The 21,900-nt window shown below is 53.5% G+C and overlaps 1 protein-coding gene across 7 annotated transcripts in view; it reads right to left on the reverse strand.

Annotated features, from left to right (window-relative positions):
• CLEC16A (C-type lectin domain containing 16A) overlaps window positions 1-21,900 on the reverse strand; it is a 193,634-nt gene that overhangs the window by 85,295 nt on the left and 86,439 nt on the right. For all 7 annotated transcript variants that reach the window (XM_075564291.1, XM_075564287.1, XM_075564290.1 and 4 more), the window contains 6 exons: window positions 21,364-21,486; window positions 16,386-16,495; window positions 15,564-15,608; window positions 13,017-13,067; window positions 9,330-9,458; window positions 960-1,080 (listed from right to left, as the gene is read on the reverse strand). In XM_075564291.1, the coding sequence (XP_075420406.1) occupies window positions 960-1,080; window positions 9,330-9,458; window positions 13,017-13,067; window positions 15,564-15,608; window positions 16,386-16,495; window positions 21,364-21,486 (579 nt within the window). The remainder of the gene's footprint in view (window positions 1-959; window positions 1,081-9,329; window positions 9,459-13,016; window positions 13,068-15,563; window positions 15,609-16,385; window positions 16,496-21,363; window positions 21,487-21,900) is intronic.

The raw sequence follows: 21,900 nt of genomic DNA on the forward strand, positions 1-21,900 counted from the left end.
GCATGCACCCCTTCTCTAGGGTTTTCCTCCGAGGGCCACCGAGGGCCTCTCTCTTGGGTGATGTGCTTCACAAAGAACTGCCCCCCCCCTCCCCCGCTCCAGGACAGGACACGTGACCCCAGCTTAGCCAACTGGGACTCCCGTCATGGCTCTGAACACTTCTGGGCTCAGGGATGGCCACGTGTCCGATGACAGCCCTATCCTGGGTTCTGGCATAAGTTATAGGGAAATTGCTGCCAGTGGCCACCTTATTACTGTGCGGGGACAGGCCTCTCAAGGATGAAGCGGAGGCAGAGAGGGGGCACAGCAGCTTCCTGACGACACTGCCTTCCTTCCCCAGATCCAGCAGGGCCGAAGGATGGCAGAACTACTCCCAGACGGCTCTGCCACTTTCCCTTTCTTGGTCTCAAGGTGGCCCGAGAGGCATTTTCTCTCTCTCCCAACCTGTCCTCATTCACTATGGGGCCTTTAAAGTCCAAGGAGCATCAGCTTGCTCATGAGTGCCGACAAAGAAACTACACAAATGGACAAGATATAGGGTGCCCGGGGCTGGGCTAGCCGTCTGTGCCCAAGCTACAGACGGGAACCAGAGGGCTCGAGGGGTTACATAAGCAGCCCAGGTCGCAGGCTTCCACCTCCAGTGTCCTGACCTGTACCTGAGCCCTTTTGCTTTGTGAGTTCCCCTTTGATTGCTGAATAGTGGGAACCATGGAGAAACCCCAGACACACCAAACCCACAGAGGTCATGCATGGGGGGCTGGGATCTATGTGCTCTCAGTGATTCCACCTCTGGGCAGCCCACCAGCATGTCTCCCCTGGTCTGCAGGGGGCAGAGGCCCCGGCAGACCCCTCGACTTCTCCAAAGTCCCCGCTGACAGTCACAGATCGCGAGCCCCAGAACCAAAGCAGGTTACACATGACTGAGTGGGCGGGCAGGTGTTGCAGGACGGTTGACTCACTCAGATCCAGGACGTCGTCCGTTTTGATCAGGTCCTCCTCCCTGGTGAGCGGCAGCTGGGTCTCGGGCTCCCCACGCAGCTGCAGTGACAGGGAGCGCAGCATGAAGAACACCCGGATGGCCTGGACGTGGGGCAGACAGGAGAAGAGTCAACGGCGGCAGCAACCACACAGCTGCTTTCAAGGGGAGAGGGGAAGCAGCAACCCCAGAGTGCACCGCGCCCAGCAGATCCAGGTCCACCCTCAGAGGGCAGCAGCATGGGCTCACCCTGTCCCAGCGAAGAAACTGTCACCTGTCAGCGCTTCCCTCAGATGCCCTGTGACCTTCCTAACACCACTGCCCTGGTGGCCTGGCCCCCATGTCTCACTGAAGCGGGCTAAGTCCTTCTTGTGAGGACAGACCCAAGCCTTTCCCAGTTAACCCAGCATGGAACTTGGAAATCTGTCACCAGCAAAAGTGCCTCACCGTCCCACCTACTGTATGTGTGTGTGTGTGTGAGGGGGGGGTATGGGACGGGATGTATAGAACGTGTGAGGTGCTTGTGGGCTCTGGAGCCAGCAAGGCCCTCCCAGGATATGTCCCCTCCCTGCTGTCACTTCCAGGGATTGGGCCGGGCTGACAGGCTGGGTTGCAGGCTTCTCAGCCTGCTTCGTGAAGGAAGACAGTCCCCCTCTGGCACAGGGCACCCAGCCACAAGAGAGGTGTCTGCTGGGAACCCACAGTGACCACCACCAGGCATCTCCAGAGAGCGGACACAGCAGCAGCCAGACCCCGGAAGCCAGCAGATTGAGCAGAAGCAGCCTGCACCTGTGGGTGCGGCCTTGCCCCAAGGGCACCCTCCCGAGTCCTGACTGGGGCTGCTTGGCCGGGCCACCAGGGGGCAGTCAGCAGGAACAGCCACCTCAGGCCTTCCCCTGGCGTCTGGATGGCGGGCCAGGCTGCGGCGTGGGGCTGAAGGGAATGACCTGGCACTAGACAGGCAGCTGCCCTCCACAGGCTCCCTTTCCTCATCTGTGAAATGGGCCGGTTGTCTGGGCCCTGCAGGGATGCTGCCAGGTTCGGGGCGGCACAGGGCACAATGCGGTCATTTCCCTGCCACGGCACTGGGGAAGGCAGGGGGCACTTTGGGGCCTGTGTGTACACCCAAGGGTACAGCCGGGGCTGGGTTTCCACAGCAAGGGTGCTCCCCGAACAGGAAGAAAGTCCCTGCGTGCACAGAGGAGGCTGGCAGGACCACAGGGGATTTCATGGCCTCCTGTGGCATTGGAGCAGCTTCACCCGTGGGCTAAACCCCAGGAGAAAGGGCAGTTTTGGGAGGACAGTGGTACTGGGGGCCCTAGTCTCTGACCAGTCTTACCCGGTTGTCTCAGCAGAGTCCTTATAAAGACACCTGCAACAAGCCTGAGAAAACGGCAGCTTTTATTTCGAAGCCATAGCACTGGGTGGGGCCCTGGGCCTTGGCCTGCCGCTAACCAGGGGCATAGGAAGTTCAAACAGCCGGGATGGCCTACGGGGCTTCAGAGGGCCCAAGGCGGGGAGGGGCGAAAGGAGGGGTGGACGGGACATGTTTTACAGCCAGAATTCTCTAACGAGAAGGCGTGGCCTCAGGATGATGTTAGGAGAGAAAGCAACTCATCCCCATCAGGTCCAGTCAACCAAAGCCTTACTTCTGTTCAAATCATTCCTCATGGGGTTTTGAAGGCAAAGAAACCAAGCAGGCTGCAGTCTGGGGGCAAGGGTGGGGGAGGGAATGGGTGTTTATGAGGTTTCTACACACTAGCTTTCCATTTTGAAAAGTTAAAGTCTTCAAAGACAGAGGAGGTTTGGAATTTGATAAAAATTTGTTCTGTGGGCCACAAATGGAAGCCATTTCTAGCACGTGTACATTACAATATAAGCCTCTAAGGCTGGCCAGCTCGGGGGTTCTGACCCACAGCAGCCCTCACGGGCAGGGGGACTGCTGTGCAGAGTTTCCGCGGCCGCATTCTTCCAGAGAGCAGCTCAGCAGAACTTTGCCCCTCGTCACTACGACTCCTCTTTCAGGTGGGGACACGAGTGCAAACCATTTGCTCCATGAAGGAAGCTCTCTGTACCAAGAAGATGTGCCAATTTAAAGGTTTTACTAAAAAACAACAAGTGATCACTCTCCCAGGTACTCCCAGAGCATGCCAGGAGACTGACCCTGGAAGGCTGAGCTGACTGGGGGGTGGAAGGGGTGGCGGTGCCAGGCTCACACAGAAGACGAGCATCATTCTTCCCATTTCTTTGCATCCAGGCGTCGGTGAGCAAACTCTGGCAAGGAGCGCTCCCGGGAAACGGTCCAGTGAGCCTGGCAGGAGGACAGATTTGGACTTGGGCAGACCTTGTCTCAACCTGAGACCAAGGCAAGTCACACAGATTCCCAACCCAGGCCTCCTGCTCCCAGGGCCACCATGGAGGCAGTGCAACAGATGACGAGGGGACAGCACGGAGCCCTGGGCAGGCCAGGGACACGGGCTCTGTTCACAACTGCACCCCTGTTCCCCCTGCTGCATTAGTGAACTGCTTAGTTTGGGGGACTGCCACTCAGGTTAGATGCCCACCAAGCCTGTGGAAATGGCTGTGAAAGTCAGGCGTTCTTAAAAGGGTGCTGAAGCAATTAAAAATGGCCACAACCCACTGGGAAAGCAATTTGGAGACATGTAGACACACATACACACGCGTCCATACCCTTTGAACCAGAAATTCCGCTTCTGGGAACTTATCCTAAAGAAATAACCCAAAAGAAAGAAAGCACTGTATTCATAAAACTCTCCATTGCAGTTCAATCAAAAACAACGTCATGCGGAGGCAACCGAAATGTCTCTGGCCAGGGAAGCGGCTACGTAAATGACAGCCGGGGTCACAGTGAAGAGAGAATTGAGTTATTACAAAAGCACCAGCGCACATGGTAGTGTGCACTACCATACAAGGTGGGAGTGGGAGGAGGGCATGACCAGGAGACACCGAGACGAGTTTGCAAACAGAGATTGGAAGGTGCTAGCTAGGTGCAGGTAAGTCTGCTGTGATGCTCAGTGACCTGATGTACGAGGGAACAGAACGCTGCCTGGTCCTGGGTCACCCTCATAATTGTGTATCCCCTCTCTCCCCCTCCCCCCGGAACCCTTATTATAGTATATATTATCATTATTTGCTACATCTTACACCAGTGGTTCTCAACCTTCCTAATGCTGTGACCCAGGGGTCCTCAAACTACAGCCTGTGGGCCACAAGTGGCCCACCGGGTGTTTTTGCCCCATTTGTTTTTTTACTTCAAAATAAGATATATGCAGTGTGCATAGGAATTTGTTCAGTTTTTTTTTAAACTATAGTCTGGCCCTCCAATGGGTCTGAGGGACAGTGAACTGGCCCCGTTTAAAAAGTTTGAGGACCCCTGCCGTGACCCTCTCATACTGTTTCTCATGTTGTGGTGACCCTCAACCATAAAATTATTTTTGTTTCTACTTCATAACTATAATTTTGCTACTGTTACGAATTGGGCGACCCCTATGAAAGGGTCGTTCGACCCCCAAAGGGGTCACGACCCACATATGAGAACTGCTGTCTTACACCATCCAATGTATCTGTTTATCTACAGTTCTGTTATTTGTTCTCCTGGAGTGGGGTTGTACAGTCACCGTTGTTATCAGCTTCCCCTCCCCCTCCACCACCCCCTCTTCCTGCACCCTCAGGGAATCATTACACCCGTTATTGTTTCTTTTTGTTTTTTTTTAAAGTTCATTTTATTGGGGGCTCTTATGACTCTTATAACAATCCATACATCAATTTTATCAAGCATATTTGTACTTACGTTGCCATCATTATTTTCAAAACTGTTAGTTTCTGAATGGTTATCTATCTTTGTTTTCATGCATCGAATGCTCTTAGCTGTACAAATGAACACGCGCAGGTCTAACAAGATGAATGAGGTAAAACAAAGACTGTAACGGTAAGGGGAGATACTATGAAAGAACTAGAGGGCAGTTATGTGTTTAGTCAGTGCTATACCGCTCCCTACATTTGTCATCCCTTCTGTGTGGCCCTTCTGTGAGGGACTGTCCAATGATCTGACAGGTGGGTGCTGCCCACATCCATCACGTCAACTTGGTGGCTTGTTTGTGAACTTCTGGTACCTGTCCCTGTGGACACCTCATGATCACACAGGCTGCCAGGCTGCTTCCATGTGGACCTTGTTGCTTCCCTGCAAGGTGGCCGCTTGTTTAACTTTCAAGGGCCTGTTTCTTTGCTGCCCCTCCACTTTACCAAACATGATGTCCTTCTCCAGGGACTGCTCTCTCCTGTCAAAGTACGTGACGTAAGAAAGTACAAAAATGCCTCGCTCTCCATTTACAGTGATGAGATAACTGGGAATCTTTTCCCCTCTACTTTCAAAATATTAGGAGACACCATCTTATTGTCTCTGATGCATAATACACATCTAACAAGTAGGCAAAACATCTTATTTCCTCCCGGTCAATAGCGATAAACTAAAAAGCTAATTACAATTTTACAAGGGAACCAGGAAACAGACTGCAGGGACAAATAAAACCTTGGGCAGATACATTGATTACATAATGGTGCCCAAGATCACATGACAGACGTGTCTGAAAAAAAGAAGTGTCTGGTTTGGGATTGCAGTCACCAAAAAACCTTGTCCTTCCATCTCTTCTTTCTAGCATGAAACTTGCGTGGATTCAGTTCGCTGATGAGCCGGTGTCTCTCCCATACAGGGAGCCTGAGGCTCGGGAGGCAGAGTGACTTGTTCAAGGTCACACAGCCCTAGTTGGGACTTAACCTGAGGGTGGTCTGACTCAGGAGCGAGTGTTCTTTTTCACAGCTTTTCCAGCTGCCCCTACACATGGGAGGGTCCCGCACAAGCCTGACTCCAGACACCTACACTTCAAAGGGAACGCCCTTCGCTGCTCGGGCACGGAGGCCATTCTTGCTATTTTGGTCATACCTGGTGTTTCTTCCCAGCTCTGCCCCAGCACCTAGCAAGCGCTCAACAAGTATGTCCATGCTGTTGCTGTTCGGTGCTGCGCAGACAGCTCCAGAGGATGGCCACCCGCGTACAACGGAACCCCACAGGGCCTGGTCCAGAGCCATCCTCGCCCTCGCTGCGGTGTGTGAGCCCCACGTAGCCATTGTGTCCATTGGCTCATGGACGTCTTCCTCCGTTGTGCTCACCTTCTACTTGCCAAGCAGGGCTCTGATGGAGGATCGCAGGAAGACGCAGTCCTAGACAGCACCAACCTTGGCTCCATTGGTCACCAGGTTGTTTCCTGGTCCAGGTGAAACTATGAATGGCGTGATTTGCCAAAATGTGTGCAAGCAAGAAAGCACGACTTTATTGCAGGTGCCTCTCTCTCACTGGCAGGACTGGACCACCCTCCTCTCTAGCCTTCCGTTGTGTCTCCACTCCCTCTCCCTCCACTCTGGGCACCCTGCTGCTGGCTGGGCACTCAGCCAGACTGTCACCACCTCAGCCCCTGTGCTTTCCTCGGTCTGGAACCACCTCCTTGAGCTCCAGTTCCAGTGTGAAAGTCACTCTACACCCCTGCTTCGCCTGGACATGCAATCTACAGTGCAGGCCATGGGAGGTGCCAATAGTTTGCCCTCAGCTCCAAACCAAACCAAACTCACTGCCATCGAGTCAATGCCGACTCACAACAACTCACTGTGGGATTCTGACACTGTAACTGTTTATGGGAGTACAAAGTCCAGTCTTTCTCCTGCGGAGCTGCAGGTGGTTTCTAACTGGCCACTGGGCGGATCACACCACCAGCTCTCCCCCTGAAGGTTGGTGGTTCAAATCACCCCAGGAGCGGTGGTAGAGATTTCTGTCAATCAGACCACTCTGGAACACAGTGGGGTCACCGTGGTTTGGTGATGGCTAAGATATGGCTCTTTGTAAAGCAACACCTCATCTTCATTCCCGGCCACTCCCTTCCTTTAAAGCCTTTTCTGCAGTCTGCCAACAAGCTTGTTCTTTTATCAGTCTCTCCCGGTGTGGTGGAAGGTACAGAGGGCAGAGCCTCTTCACCTGGTTCACTCCTGTACCCACGAGCATAGCAGTGCCTGGCATGTCACAGGAATCCAGCTCTCGCTGACGGCTGTCTGAGGGACTATTCTAGAGTCAGGAATGACTCACTACGAAGGATGTTTGAGCTTCTTTGAGAAGTCCTACAAGGAATCTCGTGTGTGTGTGTGTGTGTGTGTGTGTGTGTGTGTGTGTGTGTGTGTCTGGGGGGAGGGCTTTTGAAGAAAGCCTCCTAAAAGTTAAGTCCCTGGGTGGGGAGTAGAGAGGTGGAAAACAACCCCAAAGCAAAGAACAAGCACCTCTGATTCCAAAGGCATGACGAGGAATGTTCTTTGGACACTTCAGAGGAACCACACCAGCCCCCAGGCACTTGCGAGCCCTGCACTTCGCTTGGCTTGGATTCAAAGCACCCTGCTGTGCTATCCCAGCTGAACCTGCTGGAGGGTGATTCCTGCTGGCCAAGCTGCTGGAGTGAGGTGAGCAGTGGAAACACTGCAGAAAGGGAGTCAGAGAGGCAAGCGTTTTTAAGGTGGAGCGCTCTGCTTGGAGGCGGCCTACTCTATTTTTCTGCCATCGCGCTTCTGCTTGGCTCCTGAGATTTAAGACGTGTTTGGTGAGCTTGTGAGGCAGACAAGAGCCCGCCCTGACATTCCTGGGAGCTTGGTCTCTGCTTCCATCAGCACGATGGGCCGAGCATCCCACTTGTGGTGTGGGAGGTGGGCTGCTGTCCCACAGGACACTCGGCTGTGGTTGCTCTATTTTTCTGCTGCCGGTCAGGGCTGCCTGTCCCAGCCTCACCCCAAGCAGGGCATGCTGTCATTAGGTCGAGCACATGGTTCACAGCCATGGTCTTTGGTGGGCTTGGCACTATCAGCTCTCTGACCTCACCACTGCTCACTCTTCTCCATGGTGGTCACAGTCTCTCTGATCCCTTGCCTCACCTGGCCACTCAGCCCACCCATCTTGCACCTGGGGAACCATCCCCTCTGGAGCCTGCCCAGGTAGGGTTAGGGACCTGACTCCACATTCCTTTGGTAAGATCCTGCCCTCATGCAGCACCTGCCTTCATCCCCACTTAGCTTCCAGCCTGCGGGTAACCATATCCTGCTGCCCAGCCCCAAGGAGGCCTGTCCCAGGAAGGTAGCAGCGGGAGCAGCGGGCTTGAGAGACTAAGAGTTTAGGCTCTGGGAAGAACCCCAGCTTGGCCCTTACTTGCTGGGCAATCTTGAGCAACTCATTTGGCCTCCCTGGGCCTCAGTTTAGTCCTGTGTAAGATGGGACGGTAGCAGTGGCCGCCTCCTCTGTGTTTATGAAGATTACACAGGAAACCGACATACAGAACCAACCAGAAGGACCCACTTTGTCATGAGGATACAGCCAGCGTACTTGCTGAGAAACCCAATGAGCCATGAACGGAGTAGGCCGCAGATAGAGTGCAGGAGAGAGGCCTGCCAGGCCCTGTCTGGCCTAGAGATGCTGCAGCGTGACAGGGTGGGCTTTTTCAGATCTGAGGAGAACCCTCACCCGGAGCTCCCCAGGACCAGTCAGAGGCTCAGGACGGGCGAGCCCCATCGAGGAGCTGATAGGCTGATACACAGCTGCCAGCTCTCCTCTGTGGGTACCAATGCCAAGGACATCCAGAGCAGACACTGTCATCCACAATGGACACCAGTGCCCGGCTGGTCCTGGGTGGGCTTGGCAGACTTGCCCAGACAGCAGGTGATATGGGTCTGGCGACCTTTGGTCTCAGGCCTCTGAGGCAGTGTCACTGGCCAGGGGAGGGGAGAAGGGCCTCAGAATCCTCATCCGAGGCGGGCGGCTGCAAAATGCCACTCCTGCTATTCAACGCCCTGGGCTGGCCGCTGTCGGGAGGTGCTCCTAGGGGCTTTCTCCAGAGAAGAAGTCTGCCCTTACAGGGAACAAGAGACTAAGCGCAGAGCTGCCAGGCGCAGCTGTTTTCTAAGGAGACTCAACTGCTGGTCACAGGAGCACAGGCTCTGCCAGGGCGTCCAGAACTGCTGCAGTCTGCACTGCTTCCTCAGGGGGCACCTCAGCTCGCCCTCTCCTGGGGCGTCTCCAGGACCAAGATCGGGAGCCCAGTCAGCCTGTGGGCACTGGCATGTCTGGGTGAGACTGCACACCGAGCTCCTTGGGCTTGGGGTGGGTGCCTGCACTGATGTCAGGACCAAAGGAAAGAGAAGTCCAGTCCTTGTTTTGGGGAAGCCTGGGGGTGGCTGCCACCTACCGTCCAGACCAGGTCAGGGACCCTTTCCTCCTGCCCTGGGAGGGGGCAGGGCTCCGCCTCCCACTCACCCGCCGAGTCTTCTCCACATCCCCACATGGCAGGCGCTTGACAAAGTCGATGCCCGTCAGCGGCGTGCCCGTCGGGGGCAGCAGGATGGAGGCGTCCATCATAAGGTACTCCACGTTCATGGGCTTCATCTGGAAAGCAGAGACATGGCACAGCAGAGCTCAGGACAGCTGCTCACAGACAGGGGCCAGGCTGGGAGCGTGAGGGCAGAACTGGGATTAGCCCGGTGTCTGAGCCAGGCGTCATTTTGTTCCCTCTAAACTGCACATCGCTGCTCCATCTGAAGCAACAGCCCAGACAGTGTCTCCCCTCTCACTTCCCTGCTTGCAGGCTGGGATGCAAGGGGGCTGGCCAAGGAGCTTGGTCCTCTGGGGCAGCTCCCCTTCGGTGGGTGTGGTGGCACGATGACAACCCCCTCCCACCCCCCACCCCACTGCCTTCTTTAAGTGTGTACACAAAGTACGGTTGAGAGCTGAAGGCCTGCAACTCCCTAAGGGTGTTACTCCCCGGGGCGGGGAGAGGATGAGAAAGCTGAGGCCTGGAGAAGTGGGGGCTCGATCCAGGCCCTAGGCCCTGTGCTGTTCCCTGTGACTCATGCCCCTGTCTTTGCCCTGTTTCCAGCCAGGGTTACCATCAGTTATGAATAGCGTGAGCATCTACCACAGGCACTGCCAGGCACCTGCCCTGGGGACAGAGGGTCCTGGCATGGTCCCCTATGAGCGGGGTCATGACGCGCGAGGAAGGGCGAGTGCAATGGACAGCAGACCACGAAGTGCAGGCCTGGCATCATCTCCCACTCCCTGGGACTCTGGCCTGCATCACGGCGTGTGCTGCTCACACCCTTAGCACCTTTGCATTCAACAGACGCACGCGCTTCCTATAGCGGTCATCTTCGTCTCTGGGCAACACAAACTCTCCTTGGTGTCTCCCTTCAACTGGAATCCTCCCTCTGTGCCCTCTGGTGAGATACGGCTGATGGTGCAGGCGCCCCAGGAGCCACTTGGGGCAACAGCCTGCCTTTTATTTTGACGGCAAGGCCTCAAGGCCAAGCCCCTGTGGCTCAGGGTGGAGGGGACTGACTTCCCAGGCCAGCTGTCCCCAAGGCTCCCCTCTGCTGTCCGGCCTGCCCTTGTGGGCATAGCTCCTGGTACCTTGTGCACTGCACAGGAGGCCACCAGGGAAAGGGTCAGGGCCTGTATTTTGGGGAGCATTCAAGGGTTGGGCCCATTATGGCCACTCAGTGGCGGCTTCCTCATGGCTGGGTGCTTGGTGCACCAAACAGACAAAGCCAGGAAGCTCCTAGAGGGGTGGGGGTGGGACCGGCTCCCCAGGCTGTTCCCCACCATGCAGGCAGCTAAGGCCCCACTGCACAGCCCTGAAGCAGCACCCACTAAGGCTGCAGCTGCAGTGTCCCAGGTCCCTCACGCAGAGCAGGGACCGAGAGCTCACACTTTCTTACGTCCAGGGGGGAATGTGAGCCCTGTGATGCCCAAACTGTGGTGGGTACCAACAGGGGAGAGCCCTGAGTTCACTTTGCTTCATGGTCTGAAGGTGGAGACACTCTTCTTGGGGGGCAAAGGGCAGGAGAGGCGAGGGGAGGACACCAGCAGCTGTGTGTGACCAGAAGGCAGTCTGGGATCCGTGGGCCTTTCTGGAGAAGAATGATGCTAACTTACACCTGTCCCTTGAGAAGGTTCCTCAGAGGCCCTGCGCGGGTTACCAGCAAGGACAATGGTGAGGCCCAGCTGGCCCAGAGCGCCGGTGATGGGGCCGAGGGTGAGCCCGTCGGCAACCCTGGCCCACGGTTTCCTTGCTGACCCTTGGACCTAGGCTGATGGTAAGCTTCCCGACCACTTTGCTCTTTGGGGAGGAATGTCCGGGAGGGAAGGGCCATTGGTCATTCAATACCTGCTACTGGGTGCCGATGACGGGGCAGGAGCTAGAGAGGCAGGCACTAACAGTGGAAGCACTATTCTCTAGACTGTCATCCACAGTAATGGCTTGTCCCCGCCCCCAATCCTACAGAGCCCTGGTGGCACAGTGGGCTGAGTGCTATGCTGCCACTGCAAGGCAAGGTTGGTGGTTCAAGTCAAGCAGCTGCTCTAAGAAGGATGTGGCTGTCGAAACCATAAGGTTCTACTCTGTCCTATAGGGTCGCTCGGAGTGCAAAAGTGACTATGAATATGATCCCAAACTATTTTAAAAAATCATTTTATTGGGGGCTCATCAACTCTTATCACAACCCATACATACATGAATTGTGTAAAGAACATTTGTATATTTGTTGCCCTCATCATGCTCAAAACATATGCTCTCCCCGTAAGCCCCAGCATCAGTTCATTTCCCCCCTCCCTACCTGCTCCCCCTCCCTCATGAACCCTTGATAACTTAGAAATTATTATTTTGTCATATCTTACACTGCCCAATGTCTCCCCTCACTCACTCTTTTGTTGTCCATCCCCCAGGGAGGTCACATGCAGATCCTTGTAACCAGTTCCCCCTTTCTACCCCACCTCCCCTCCGCCTTCCCGGTATCGCCACTCTCACCACTAGTCCTAAAAGGATCATCCATCCTGGATTCCCTGTGTTTCCAGTTCCTATTTGTACCAGTGTACATCCTCTGGTCTAGCCAGACTTGCAAGGTAGAATTGGGATCATGATAGAGGGTGGGGAGAAAGCATTTAGGAACTAGAGGAAAATTATATGTTTTATCGTTGTTATACAGCACCAACTGGCTCGTCTCCTCCCGGCGACCCTTCCGTAAGGGGATGTCCAGCTGCCTACAGATGGACTTTGGGTCCCCACTCTGCCTCATTCGCAATGATATGATTTTTTGTTCGTTGATGTCTGATAACTGATCCTTTCAGCACCTCATGATCACACAGGCTGGTGTGATTTTTCCATGTGGGTTTTGTTGCTTCTGAGGTAGATGGCCGCTTGCTTATCTTCAAGTTTTTAAGAATTTAGATGCTATATCTTTTCATAGCTGGGCTCCATCAGCTTTCTTCACCACATGTTACGAGCCCTGCTCCCCTGGAATGCCCTAATGCATGCTCTTGCTGAAAGCCCCAGCACCAACAGAGGGTCTTCCTTCTGCCTCCGGTGTTGAATCAATAAACCACAAAACCAAACCCAATGATGACTCACAGCGACCTTACGGGACAGAGCTGAACTGCCCCATCAGGTTTCCTATGCTGTCATCTTTATGGGAGCAGCCAGCCTCCTCTTTCTCTTGAGGAGTGGCTGGTGGGTTTGAACCACTGACTGTGGCTAGCAGCCCAACAATTAACCCAGTGCACCATCAGGGCTCCTTGTTGCATCAAAGACACTTCCTTAATGTGGCCAGTGGTCTCAAGGCTACAGCAAGAGGATATCCATAGTCTTCCGTGGAGCTTGGCACTGTAGTTAGGGGTGAAGAGACAGAGTGTCTGAAGTTTATGCTCAACTGGTTCAGAGAAGGGGGAAAAAAACCCAAACCTAAAATGATTACCAAAAAATAGAGAAAAGAACCCTGTAACATGACAATTCCCAACCAAATGAGCCTGCCCCACACGCGGGTGCCGCCTGTGCTGGGAGGCTGGCTCATTGCAGGCCTGGCGGTGGTGGAGGGACGGGGCAGCAGTGTGTGCTGGTGGCAGGCCGAGTGGTAGCCAGCACACGCCACGCTGGGTGCTCAGGCTGGTGCTTACCGTCATACTCCTGTACTCGTCTTCAAACATGTCCAGGAAAATTTCTTCTCCCTACCAGGGAAGGAGGGAAAAGGAGGCTGTTCATATCCCCCCACACAACAAAGGACTGCATTATAAACTCCAGTTTGTGGCTTTGGGGACATCTGTTTCGTATTAGTGAGTTCTCGTAAATCACCAGGAAGTACGATACACACGTGGACACACACACTCAAGTGAGAGACCAAATATCAAGTTGTATTGCTCAATGTTTCTCTCTTAAAAAAAAAAAAAAAGAGCACAAGTGGAGTTAGATCTCTGGCCAGAGAAATTAATGAAAAACTACTGTAGAAAAATAACACCATATATAATTAAAATACAGGAAAGGCGGGGGTCTTATTGCAAGCGTTGAATCCCACCGTTTTGTCCAGAATGGAGAGATGGGGAGACCTGGCTTAGTTGTCATGGTAAAAGAGGCGGTTCCACACCTTTGAAACGCATCTGTTTAGCATTCACATTATGCGGCTTGCTCGGTTGACTTGGGAGGCATGCCTCCACGGTTCTTCAGTTCCTCAGAGCTTTCACTCAGTCCAGGAGGTCCCCCCAGAACAAGGATGAACTTGGCTCCGAGACCCAGAAAACCAAAACCTTGCCGACAAGTCGATTGCGATTCATGGTGACCCTGTGTGTCACAGGAGAACTGCGCCCTACGGTGTGTGGTGGCTGGGACTGTGGGGAAGCCAGGCCTCTGTCTGAGGCCTCTCTGGGTGCATGTGAGCCACTAACGTCTGTGGTGAGTATTTGAGTGGCCACCGGGGGACTTCTCAGTACATGGAAACCAGGTTCTAAATCCAGGCTTCACTTCCTAGAACCTCTGTGTGTAGATGGGCTGGGTCACTGTGAGGTGAAAGAGATTAACACACGCAGGTGTGCCTCTCGGAGCCAGAAGGCAGTAGCTCCCAGTCTTATGGTCACAGCTGGACAAGACCGCTGTTCCAGACAGAAAAGGAGACTCAACTGAACACGCAAATGTGACGCACTGCGGTAACTGTCCTTGTCTCCCTCCTAAGCCCCAAATGGGGAGAAACAAGCAAGCGGCAGGGTTCTTTTCACATATTTCCAGCTATGGGAAGCACAGATAAACTTGAACATCCTTGCATGGTCTAGGTGCCATCTGTAGAAATGAGACCCTCTGAAAACCTCAAGCAGGGTGTGAGAATTTGAGAATTTCTACCTACGGCATGAACCTTAGGAAAAAAGCCTGGGTCGGAACAGAGCCCACATTCGATTATTGCAAGCTGTCTGTTAATTTAAAAGGTAACCCGAGGATACGCTTGTCTAGGCATCATGAGGGATTTTGCTATCCAAGAGCTTTCTGTTGTTACCTGTCGCCAAACCGGTTCTGACTCAGAGGGCCCCTACACACAACAGAAGGAAACCCTGCTCGCCCACTGCGGGGTCCGGCCTGGTGCTGCAGCCGCTTCAGAGGCTCCAAGACGCCAAGTAAAATTAGATAGGCACTGCTTCCTCTTCAGCCAGGCTGAAGGATGTCTGTCCCCACTGGACGCTAAGCAGGGCTGGAAAGCGGGCATGTCCAGTCTCAGGGACAATGGGCAATGGTGCCACTCTCATCTGGGGACACCCACCAGCTGAAGCTAAAATGACAGGGCCTGTTTTGTCTGGTGAAGCCCGGCCACAGTGATAGGTGGCTTTGAAAGATTCCTGTACAGCAAGCACTGCGTACAGACACTGCGATGACTGGCCAGGTGAGCAACAGAGAAAGGCAAGCCACACTCCCTCTTCTTCCCAGGGGCCCACGTCAGCCACGCTTGGGGGAAACTGCCGCCAAACAGTCTGACTTGCAGGCCAAAAGACGGGCACATGACCACGTCTATTTGGAGTATGGATTAATCCACTGTTGCTTATGAATGATGAGCTTTGCCTAAGAATGCATTAAGAACTAAGGTAGGAGCCAAACAAAGTCATCAAGATTAGACATTTGACAACGAAGAACCTGGAACCCAGAGACCAAGCCTCGATGTTAAATGAGGCCGAGGAGCCTGAAGGGAGATTTCTTAGCAAATACATAGAGTGAGTAGTTACAATGTAACTCATACACATGCTCATGAGCGTCACTCACAAAGAACCCCTATGTCTACAAGGCGCACAATGCTTATAGTCATGTAAGTTTGTTGTGGACAATTTATCTGTGTCTATGTGTATGCAACTTGTGATTTCTATATCAATAAATATATAGTCATGTATGATGACTGTGACTGATGGGCAACATGGAGACTGCTGCTCTGGAGATTTTGAGATTGAGTGTTTTTACTCAACAAGAAATCACTTCCTCATGCGGCGCCTGAGAAAAATGTTAAAGTTCCTCACACATGCTTCCATGTCGGTCACCGGCCCCGCCGATATGAAGGACCTCTGGTATGTGAGCGGTGGGGGGGGGGGGGCGGAAGAAAAAAAAAGATATCACTCAAGGCCTATGACCTTGACGTGTCCAGGCCTAGATGGCACCGCCCTGCTCACACAGCCGGCAGCCGGGTGACACCCTCCAGTTACCTTGTAAAAGTGCCGCACCAGGTGAACACTCTCTTCTCTGGCACCCTGTTAAGAAGAAGAGACAGACAGACGTGAAGGAGGCGAGCCTGGGGGTGTTGGGCCGGTGCGAAGCTGACTCCACATAAAAAAACAAATGATGGCTGGCAGCCGTGGTGTGCTAGGTAGCTCTGACTGAGAGAAAGCGGGCCAGGGCGTGGCTCAGCCTCCAAGGGGTAGCCCGTGCGACCAGAAGGGGGGCTGTGCCGGTCCAGGGCACAGGGCAGGACGTGCTATGAAACGCGGCCACTGGCACGCCATTTTCACAAAAAGAAAATGTTATATGTGTATTTGTATACTTATATATATTTACATACTTATACATATGGAAAGCACACACACATCAATGTCTCTGTGTGTGCACATACACACATACAAGGGGGCTTTGACAGAGCTGATGGGGGAATTCCATTATCTGTTCATTCTCTTGTCCATGAACTTTTCCAGGCCCCTGGGGCATGTACATGCAGAGAAAGACCCACCCCAAATCACTAACTATATTTGTTGCATGTCACTCATCTGAATGGTGTCCATTTTCTAAAAAGTACATGGAAAACCAGAGGGAAAACAATACAGCAACTGAAAACATGATGTGTGTGTGTACACACTACTTAGAGTGACAGAAAGAAAAATCCTGGGGCCCACAAAAGGAGCCACATAACTGAGAGAAGCCACGGCAGGTCAGTGGGCTTCAAATAGCCCTCCATTGCAGGAAGTCCCGTCCCGGGCCCCTAGCGCTGCCACCCTCCCTCCCCGGGGGCACACAGGCGGAGAGAGAGGCCTCACCTCCAGGCAGGCCAGATGCACGTCCTTGATGATGCAGCTGCAGCTGGCCAGGACCTGCTGCTTCAGGAGCAGGCAGCTCAGCTCCAGCGTTGCCAAGCGGACCTTCCCATCTGCAGAGCACATTGCGGTCAGCTCGGGGCCAGCCCTCCCACTGCTCTCCCTTCAATAGTGTCTTGGCTTACACAGAGGGAGCCCCCAATACGAGCCCCTCCTCCATCAATTACAATTCAAAGCCCCCCATTCAAAGGGCCTCTGCCAAATACTTCCCAGAAGCCCCTCCACGAGGGAGAGGGGAGAGCAGAAAGCTGTAAGCCATAATATTGGAGTCTGGGGGTACCACTGGTCAACAAGCTCAACTCTAAGGGAAAGGTACCTCAGAGGAAAGGTTTGGTGACCTAGTGCAGAAAAGCAGCCATTGCCACCCTGTGGCACTCCATTCCTCAGGCCACACAGGGTCACTGGGAGTCAGGATGGGCTCCACGGTGACGGGGAGACGGGAACCGGTGGCTCAAAAAGTGTCTAGCTGAGGGTTGTTTCTACTTGTTTACTTTCTCTTTCTTTGGGGAAGGCACCCTCCCCCCACCTACTTTGCTGTAGAGAACCACTGGTCCCACTTTGACCCACTCCACCCCCACCCCCCCACCCCCGGGCTAAGCCCTGGTCACAGTGATTCCATAGGGGACAGGAAGGGTGCCAGGCAGAACTGGTTAGGCTCATTCTACAATTGGCTGGAAATGCTGGTACCAGAGTCTACCCTTGTGCTGGGCTCACAGGGCGGGGCCATGAAGGTCCTAAGGATCACAAGCATTCTGGTCCACATCAGCCACCCCCACCACCCTGCAGACAGAGCCACCAGTCCTGCTTCCCACCAGACCACCCAAACCCAAGAGTCTCGCATGGAGTGCGTGTCGAGACCAAGGACAGCTGGGCTTCTTACAGTAACTGCACCCATAGGCAGAGAGCCTGGAAAGCAGTGTTTGGGCCCTGGGTACAGCTGTGCCCAAGGCCAGAAACCAGTGGGCAACTGCCGTGTGTGTGCATGTGTTTCTGCTGTGTTGTCTCTGCCAATGTGAGTTGGGTTTCTGTCAAGTGCACCAAGTCCTGACCAATGCAGTGGGTTACCCTACAGAAGCCAGATATGTGCTTAGACAGGGCAAGTGACTCACCCAAGGCCTCTCAGCTCGGCCAAGGTAGACTTCGGGGGTCCTGAACCCGGAGACTCACCACACCTGACACCTCTTTGAGAAGCAACTGTGACAGCCTGACCAAAGTGCCACTGCTTCTGGTGCCAACTCCTCCATGGGACTCGGCAGCTCTAGGAGGAGGTCTCTCCAGGGCTGACACACTACCATCCACCACCCAGTTTCCTGCTGGCCCCGTGAGGTAGGTGAGGAATGGAGAAGAGGGAATCCCTAATCTCTGTACAAACAAAATGGTCTCAGGCTGATGACACAGGAGGTGGGTCCGAGCTCACACCCCAGCCCAGCTATGCTTAACTGGCCACAGCCACACACCGGGCCCTGGGTTCTTCAGAGCTTTCCGCCTGCTGGCCTCAGAAACAATCCCGATGGCTGCAGCAGCCAGAAAACACTTTCTTCCCCAGCATTTCCCTCAAGTGTGGGATACAGAAAGGTTTTCCCCCAGGTTGTCCCCCAAATATATGCAAACCTCAAGACGCTGCTTGCAACACATGGTAAATGACTGCACACTTGGAGGTCAGCTGTTCAGAGGCTATCTCCCGAGGAGCCTGGCCCTACAGTCTATCTCACCCTAGGTGGGGCTCACTCTCTGCTGATAAGGATAGTGGGTTGCTCCCCTGAAGGAGAGCCCAGAGACAAGGTCAAGCCAGCTCTAGGACCAAGGTTAGGCTGCCATCTTGAATCTAGGGTCTGGCTATCTTGTCACATGTGTACTCCTAGTGCCCCCCCGTCCTATTGCGTGTACACCCCTGTTACATCCCCTTCCTTTCACGTGTATGCCTATTGTACAGCCCCTCCTTGTTATGTATGTGGTTACCTGTAATCAGGGGGCTTGCATGTCCCCTAAATGTACATAAGCCGGGATTAGAAAGATATTCCCGCTCTATGAGGACCTGGACGCTGAGATAATGGCCGTCACAGAAGTGAATAATTACGTACTTTATCTTGCTTGATGTCTCTTTAATTTTACCCCTCAATTACACAACTGCCCCCTGGACCCGTTCAATTGTGGGGACTGGTACCCTATACTCAAGCACCCCTCCTGTGGCCTGGAGGAACATAAACTGTGCTTTTCCAGAAAGACTTTCTCTCCCTCCTTCACGCTGCCTCCTCCTACTGGCCAGGTCTCCCGAGAGAACTCAGAGGGTCAGGCCTCAAGCCACACAGCTGCACACAGGCCTCCTGCACACAGCTGACAGACAACCCGACCTGCCTGACTTCCTCTTTATAGGACATGTTGTCTCTGATATGTCCTCTCTGGCCTTTGCCCATTCCCGGCCTCCTCAGCCAGCACCCTGAGGGATGTGCTCCACTCCACCACCCCCTGCAGCCCTAGGCCCTCCGTCATCCCTCCACCCCATGCTCCCACCACTTTCCTTCCTGGTGAGTCTCACCTCGGGCTGCCTTTCTGTCTGTTCCTCAAGAGCATCTGTGAATACACAGAGCCCCAGATGCCACACTTTCCTGTGCCCTGCCCGTGCCAGCATGGAAGGCCACCACAGACCACTGGCTCAGGCTTCTGGTGTCCCCGTCCCTCCTACACAGCGCTTGGCATACAAGAGGCACTAAATACACATGTGTCAGGTGAATACACCCTCAAATGCCCGTCAGAGCTCTTGAGACCACTGACCCGAACACATTGTCGTCATCGCCAGGCCCCTCCCTCCACACAGTCCCCAGCACAGCCACATCGGTGCTGGCCACCACTTAGAGCCCACACCTTCCTTGTCAACCTCCTCTTGCTTTATCTGGAGCCCGACCTGTGCCCTCCATGCTCCTACGCAGCGGTCCGCCTCTCTGCCTTGGGCAGGCCGCTGGCTGTGCCCTCCCTACAACGGGCTTGTCTTGTCAGCAGGGTTTCTCAGCTGCAGCACCACTGACTCTGGTTGTTGTTAGTGCCACCGAACCAGTGTGAACTCAGAACCTGACCGACCACAGAGTGAGATACTGCCAGTCTGCACCAGCCCCCAGCTCTTTCCATGCTTGAGCCCACTGTCACAGCCACTCTGATCTTGTTAAAGGCCTTCCTCTTTTTTGCTCACCCTTGACTTTACCAAGCATGACGTTCTTACCCAGGGACTGGGCCCTACTGATAACACTCACAAAATACGTGAGACGACATCTTGCCAGCTCTCTTCTATGGAACACTCTGGCTATATACTTCTTCCAAATCAGATAAGCTAGTTCCTCTAGTAACCCGTAGTATTACTTGCCAACACCGCAATACAAATGTATCAGTTGTCTTTCGGGCTTCCTTGTTCATTGTCCAGTGTGTGCATCCATATGAAGCAACTGCAAACTCCATGGCTTAGGTCAGGGGCACCTTCGTCCTCAATGTGACATGAGTGCTTTCACCACTGTACAGAGGCCTTTGGCACTTGTTTCAACATCTTTAGCTTCGCCGGGAATGTGTCAACTTGAAGTCCTGTGGTGGTTTCTACATTGCTGTGATGCTGAAAGCGATGCCACTGGTATTTGAATTACCACAGGGTCACACGTGGTTTCAGCAGAGATTCCAGACTAGAGCAGCCAAACATTGTCTGATCCTAGTGCTAGAAGACGGGCCCAGGCTGAGCAATATCCCAAGGGCTAGCGAGCTGAAATGGACTGGACCGGCCGTGCTCAATCAGACAAACGGTCTACTAGGCAGGATTGTTAAATGGAAAAGGAATGGCATCACTGCCATTGTCCGAAAGGACATTTCAAGACCTACCCTGAAGTACCACGCGGTCAGTGATTAGGTTAATATCCGCATGCCCACAAGACCACTTCCTATGGCGCACCAACCACTATTATGACAGATTAAGAAACTGACATTTTTACCAACTTCGGTAGTCCGAAATGGATTAAACATGTAGTAAGACACCTTGATAACTATTGGTGACTTGGAATGTGAAAGTTGGAAACAAACAAAAAAGGAAAGGATTAGCAGTTGGGAAATCTGGCCATGGGAACAGAAATGAGTTGAGATAATGTGATAGAATTTGCAAATGGAATGCATGGGAATCACACCGGCTCTATCTGTGGAACGAGAAGCCAGAAAAGCTCAGTCTCATCACCATCACAAGGCCAGGGGTGGACTATGGCACAGATCAAGTTCAAGTTGAAATTACACAAAACCCACACCAGGTTTTTGACACTTAGGTGCAGCGCTCTCTCTGTTGTGGGTACACTGCAGGATGGTTGGCAGCATGCCTGGCCTTGGACCACTAGTTGTGCTGAAAGACCCTCCTTCCCCCAGTATAATGAACAACCATCTCTCCCGGCATTCATTGTCTATCATTCCCAGGAGGGCAAAGTCACTCCGGGTTGAGAAACACAGTGCACAATTGTCCCTCCTACTCTTCCAAGCCCTTTGCTCTAGCTGTGGATCTCTGCTGGCCCAAACCTCAGAGACAGTTTGATGAGGGTTCAACACTGGGGCTGGTTCCTAGTCCTGAGAGTACCCATAGTCCAATGCCGTGCCCTTGCTCTAACTCTCGGCTGGTGCATTTCCCCACGGTCTTGGGCAGCCTAGCAAAGGGGGGTAGCAGATGTGGACAAAAGTGGCTGGGCAGGGATTGGTCTGGAGGGATAGGAGAACCAACAAGAGAAAGGGAGGCGTGTCACGAACTGCAGCAAGCAGAGGGGGCCGGGAGACACTGTGTCTCCTGGTAGAGGGAGCAGGTGAAATCTGCTCAGATTCCCAGAAGGCTCAGACCCTGGTGTCCTGTGGCCCGTCCATCGGCCTGGTCCCTCTGATCCCACTACCCTGTTAACAGACCACAATCCCCAGGCACCTGGCTGGGCAGCGTTATTCATTATCCTGATGAGTCTTTCGGTCAGGAGATGGTTGTAGGTGGTCTTCTCGGCTTCGTTTGGTACTGGGAGCTGGATTCGCTCTAATTTTTCTGGATCCATTCCTGGAAGGAAGAAAGGGCCAAGATGTCAGCAGAGCTGCCTTCTCGAGAGACACCGCTGCGCTGACAGGCCTCTTGGAGCATGGTCCCCTCACCTTTACCCCCAATCCTTCCTGATTCCCTGCCATTGCCTGTATGAGGGCTGATCACACTCTTCTCTGGAAAGCAAATTCAAGTCAATGACTTAACAGCACATTCCTTACCACTACTTGTAAATGGAAAAGCCGTATACCTGCCCAAACTGATAGTCACTATAAAAATGAAACAGCTGACACCAAGGGCTCAAGTAGAAAACAAATGTTTTGAGAATGATGAGGGCAACAAATGTGCAAATGTGCTGGACACAATGGATGTATGTATGGATTGTGAGAAGCGTTCTACAAGCCCCCAATAAAATGATTAAAAAAACTTATGCCT

The sequence above is a fragment of the Tenrec ecaudatus genome, chromosome 12, assembly GCF_050624435.1.
Source record: "Tenrec ecaudatus isolate mTenEca1 chromosome 12, mTenEca1.hap1, whole genome shotgun sequence".
Taxonomy (NCBI): Eukaryota; Metazoa; Chordata; class Mammalia; order Afrosoricida; family Tenrecidae; genus Tenrec; species Tenrec ecaudatus.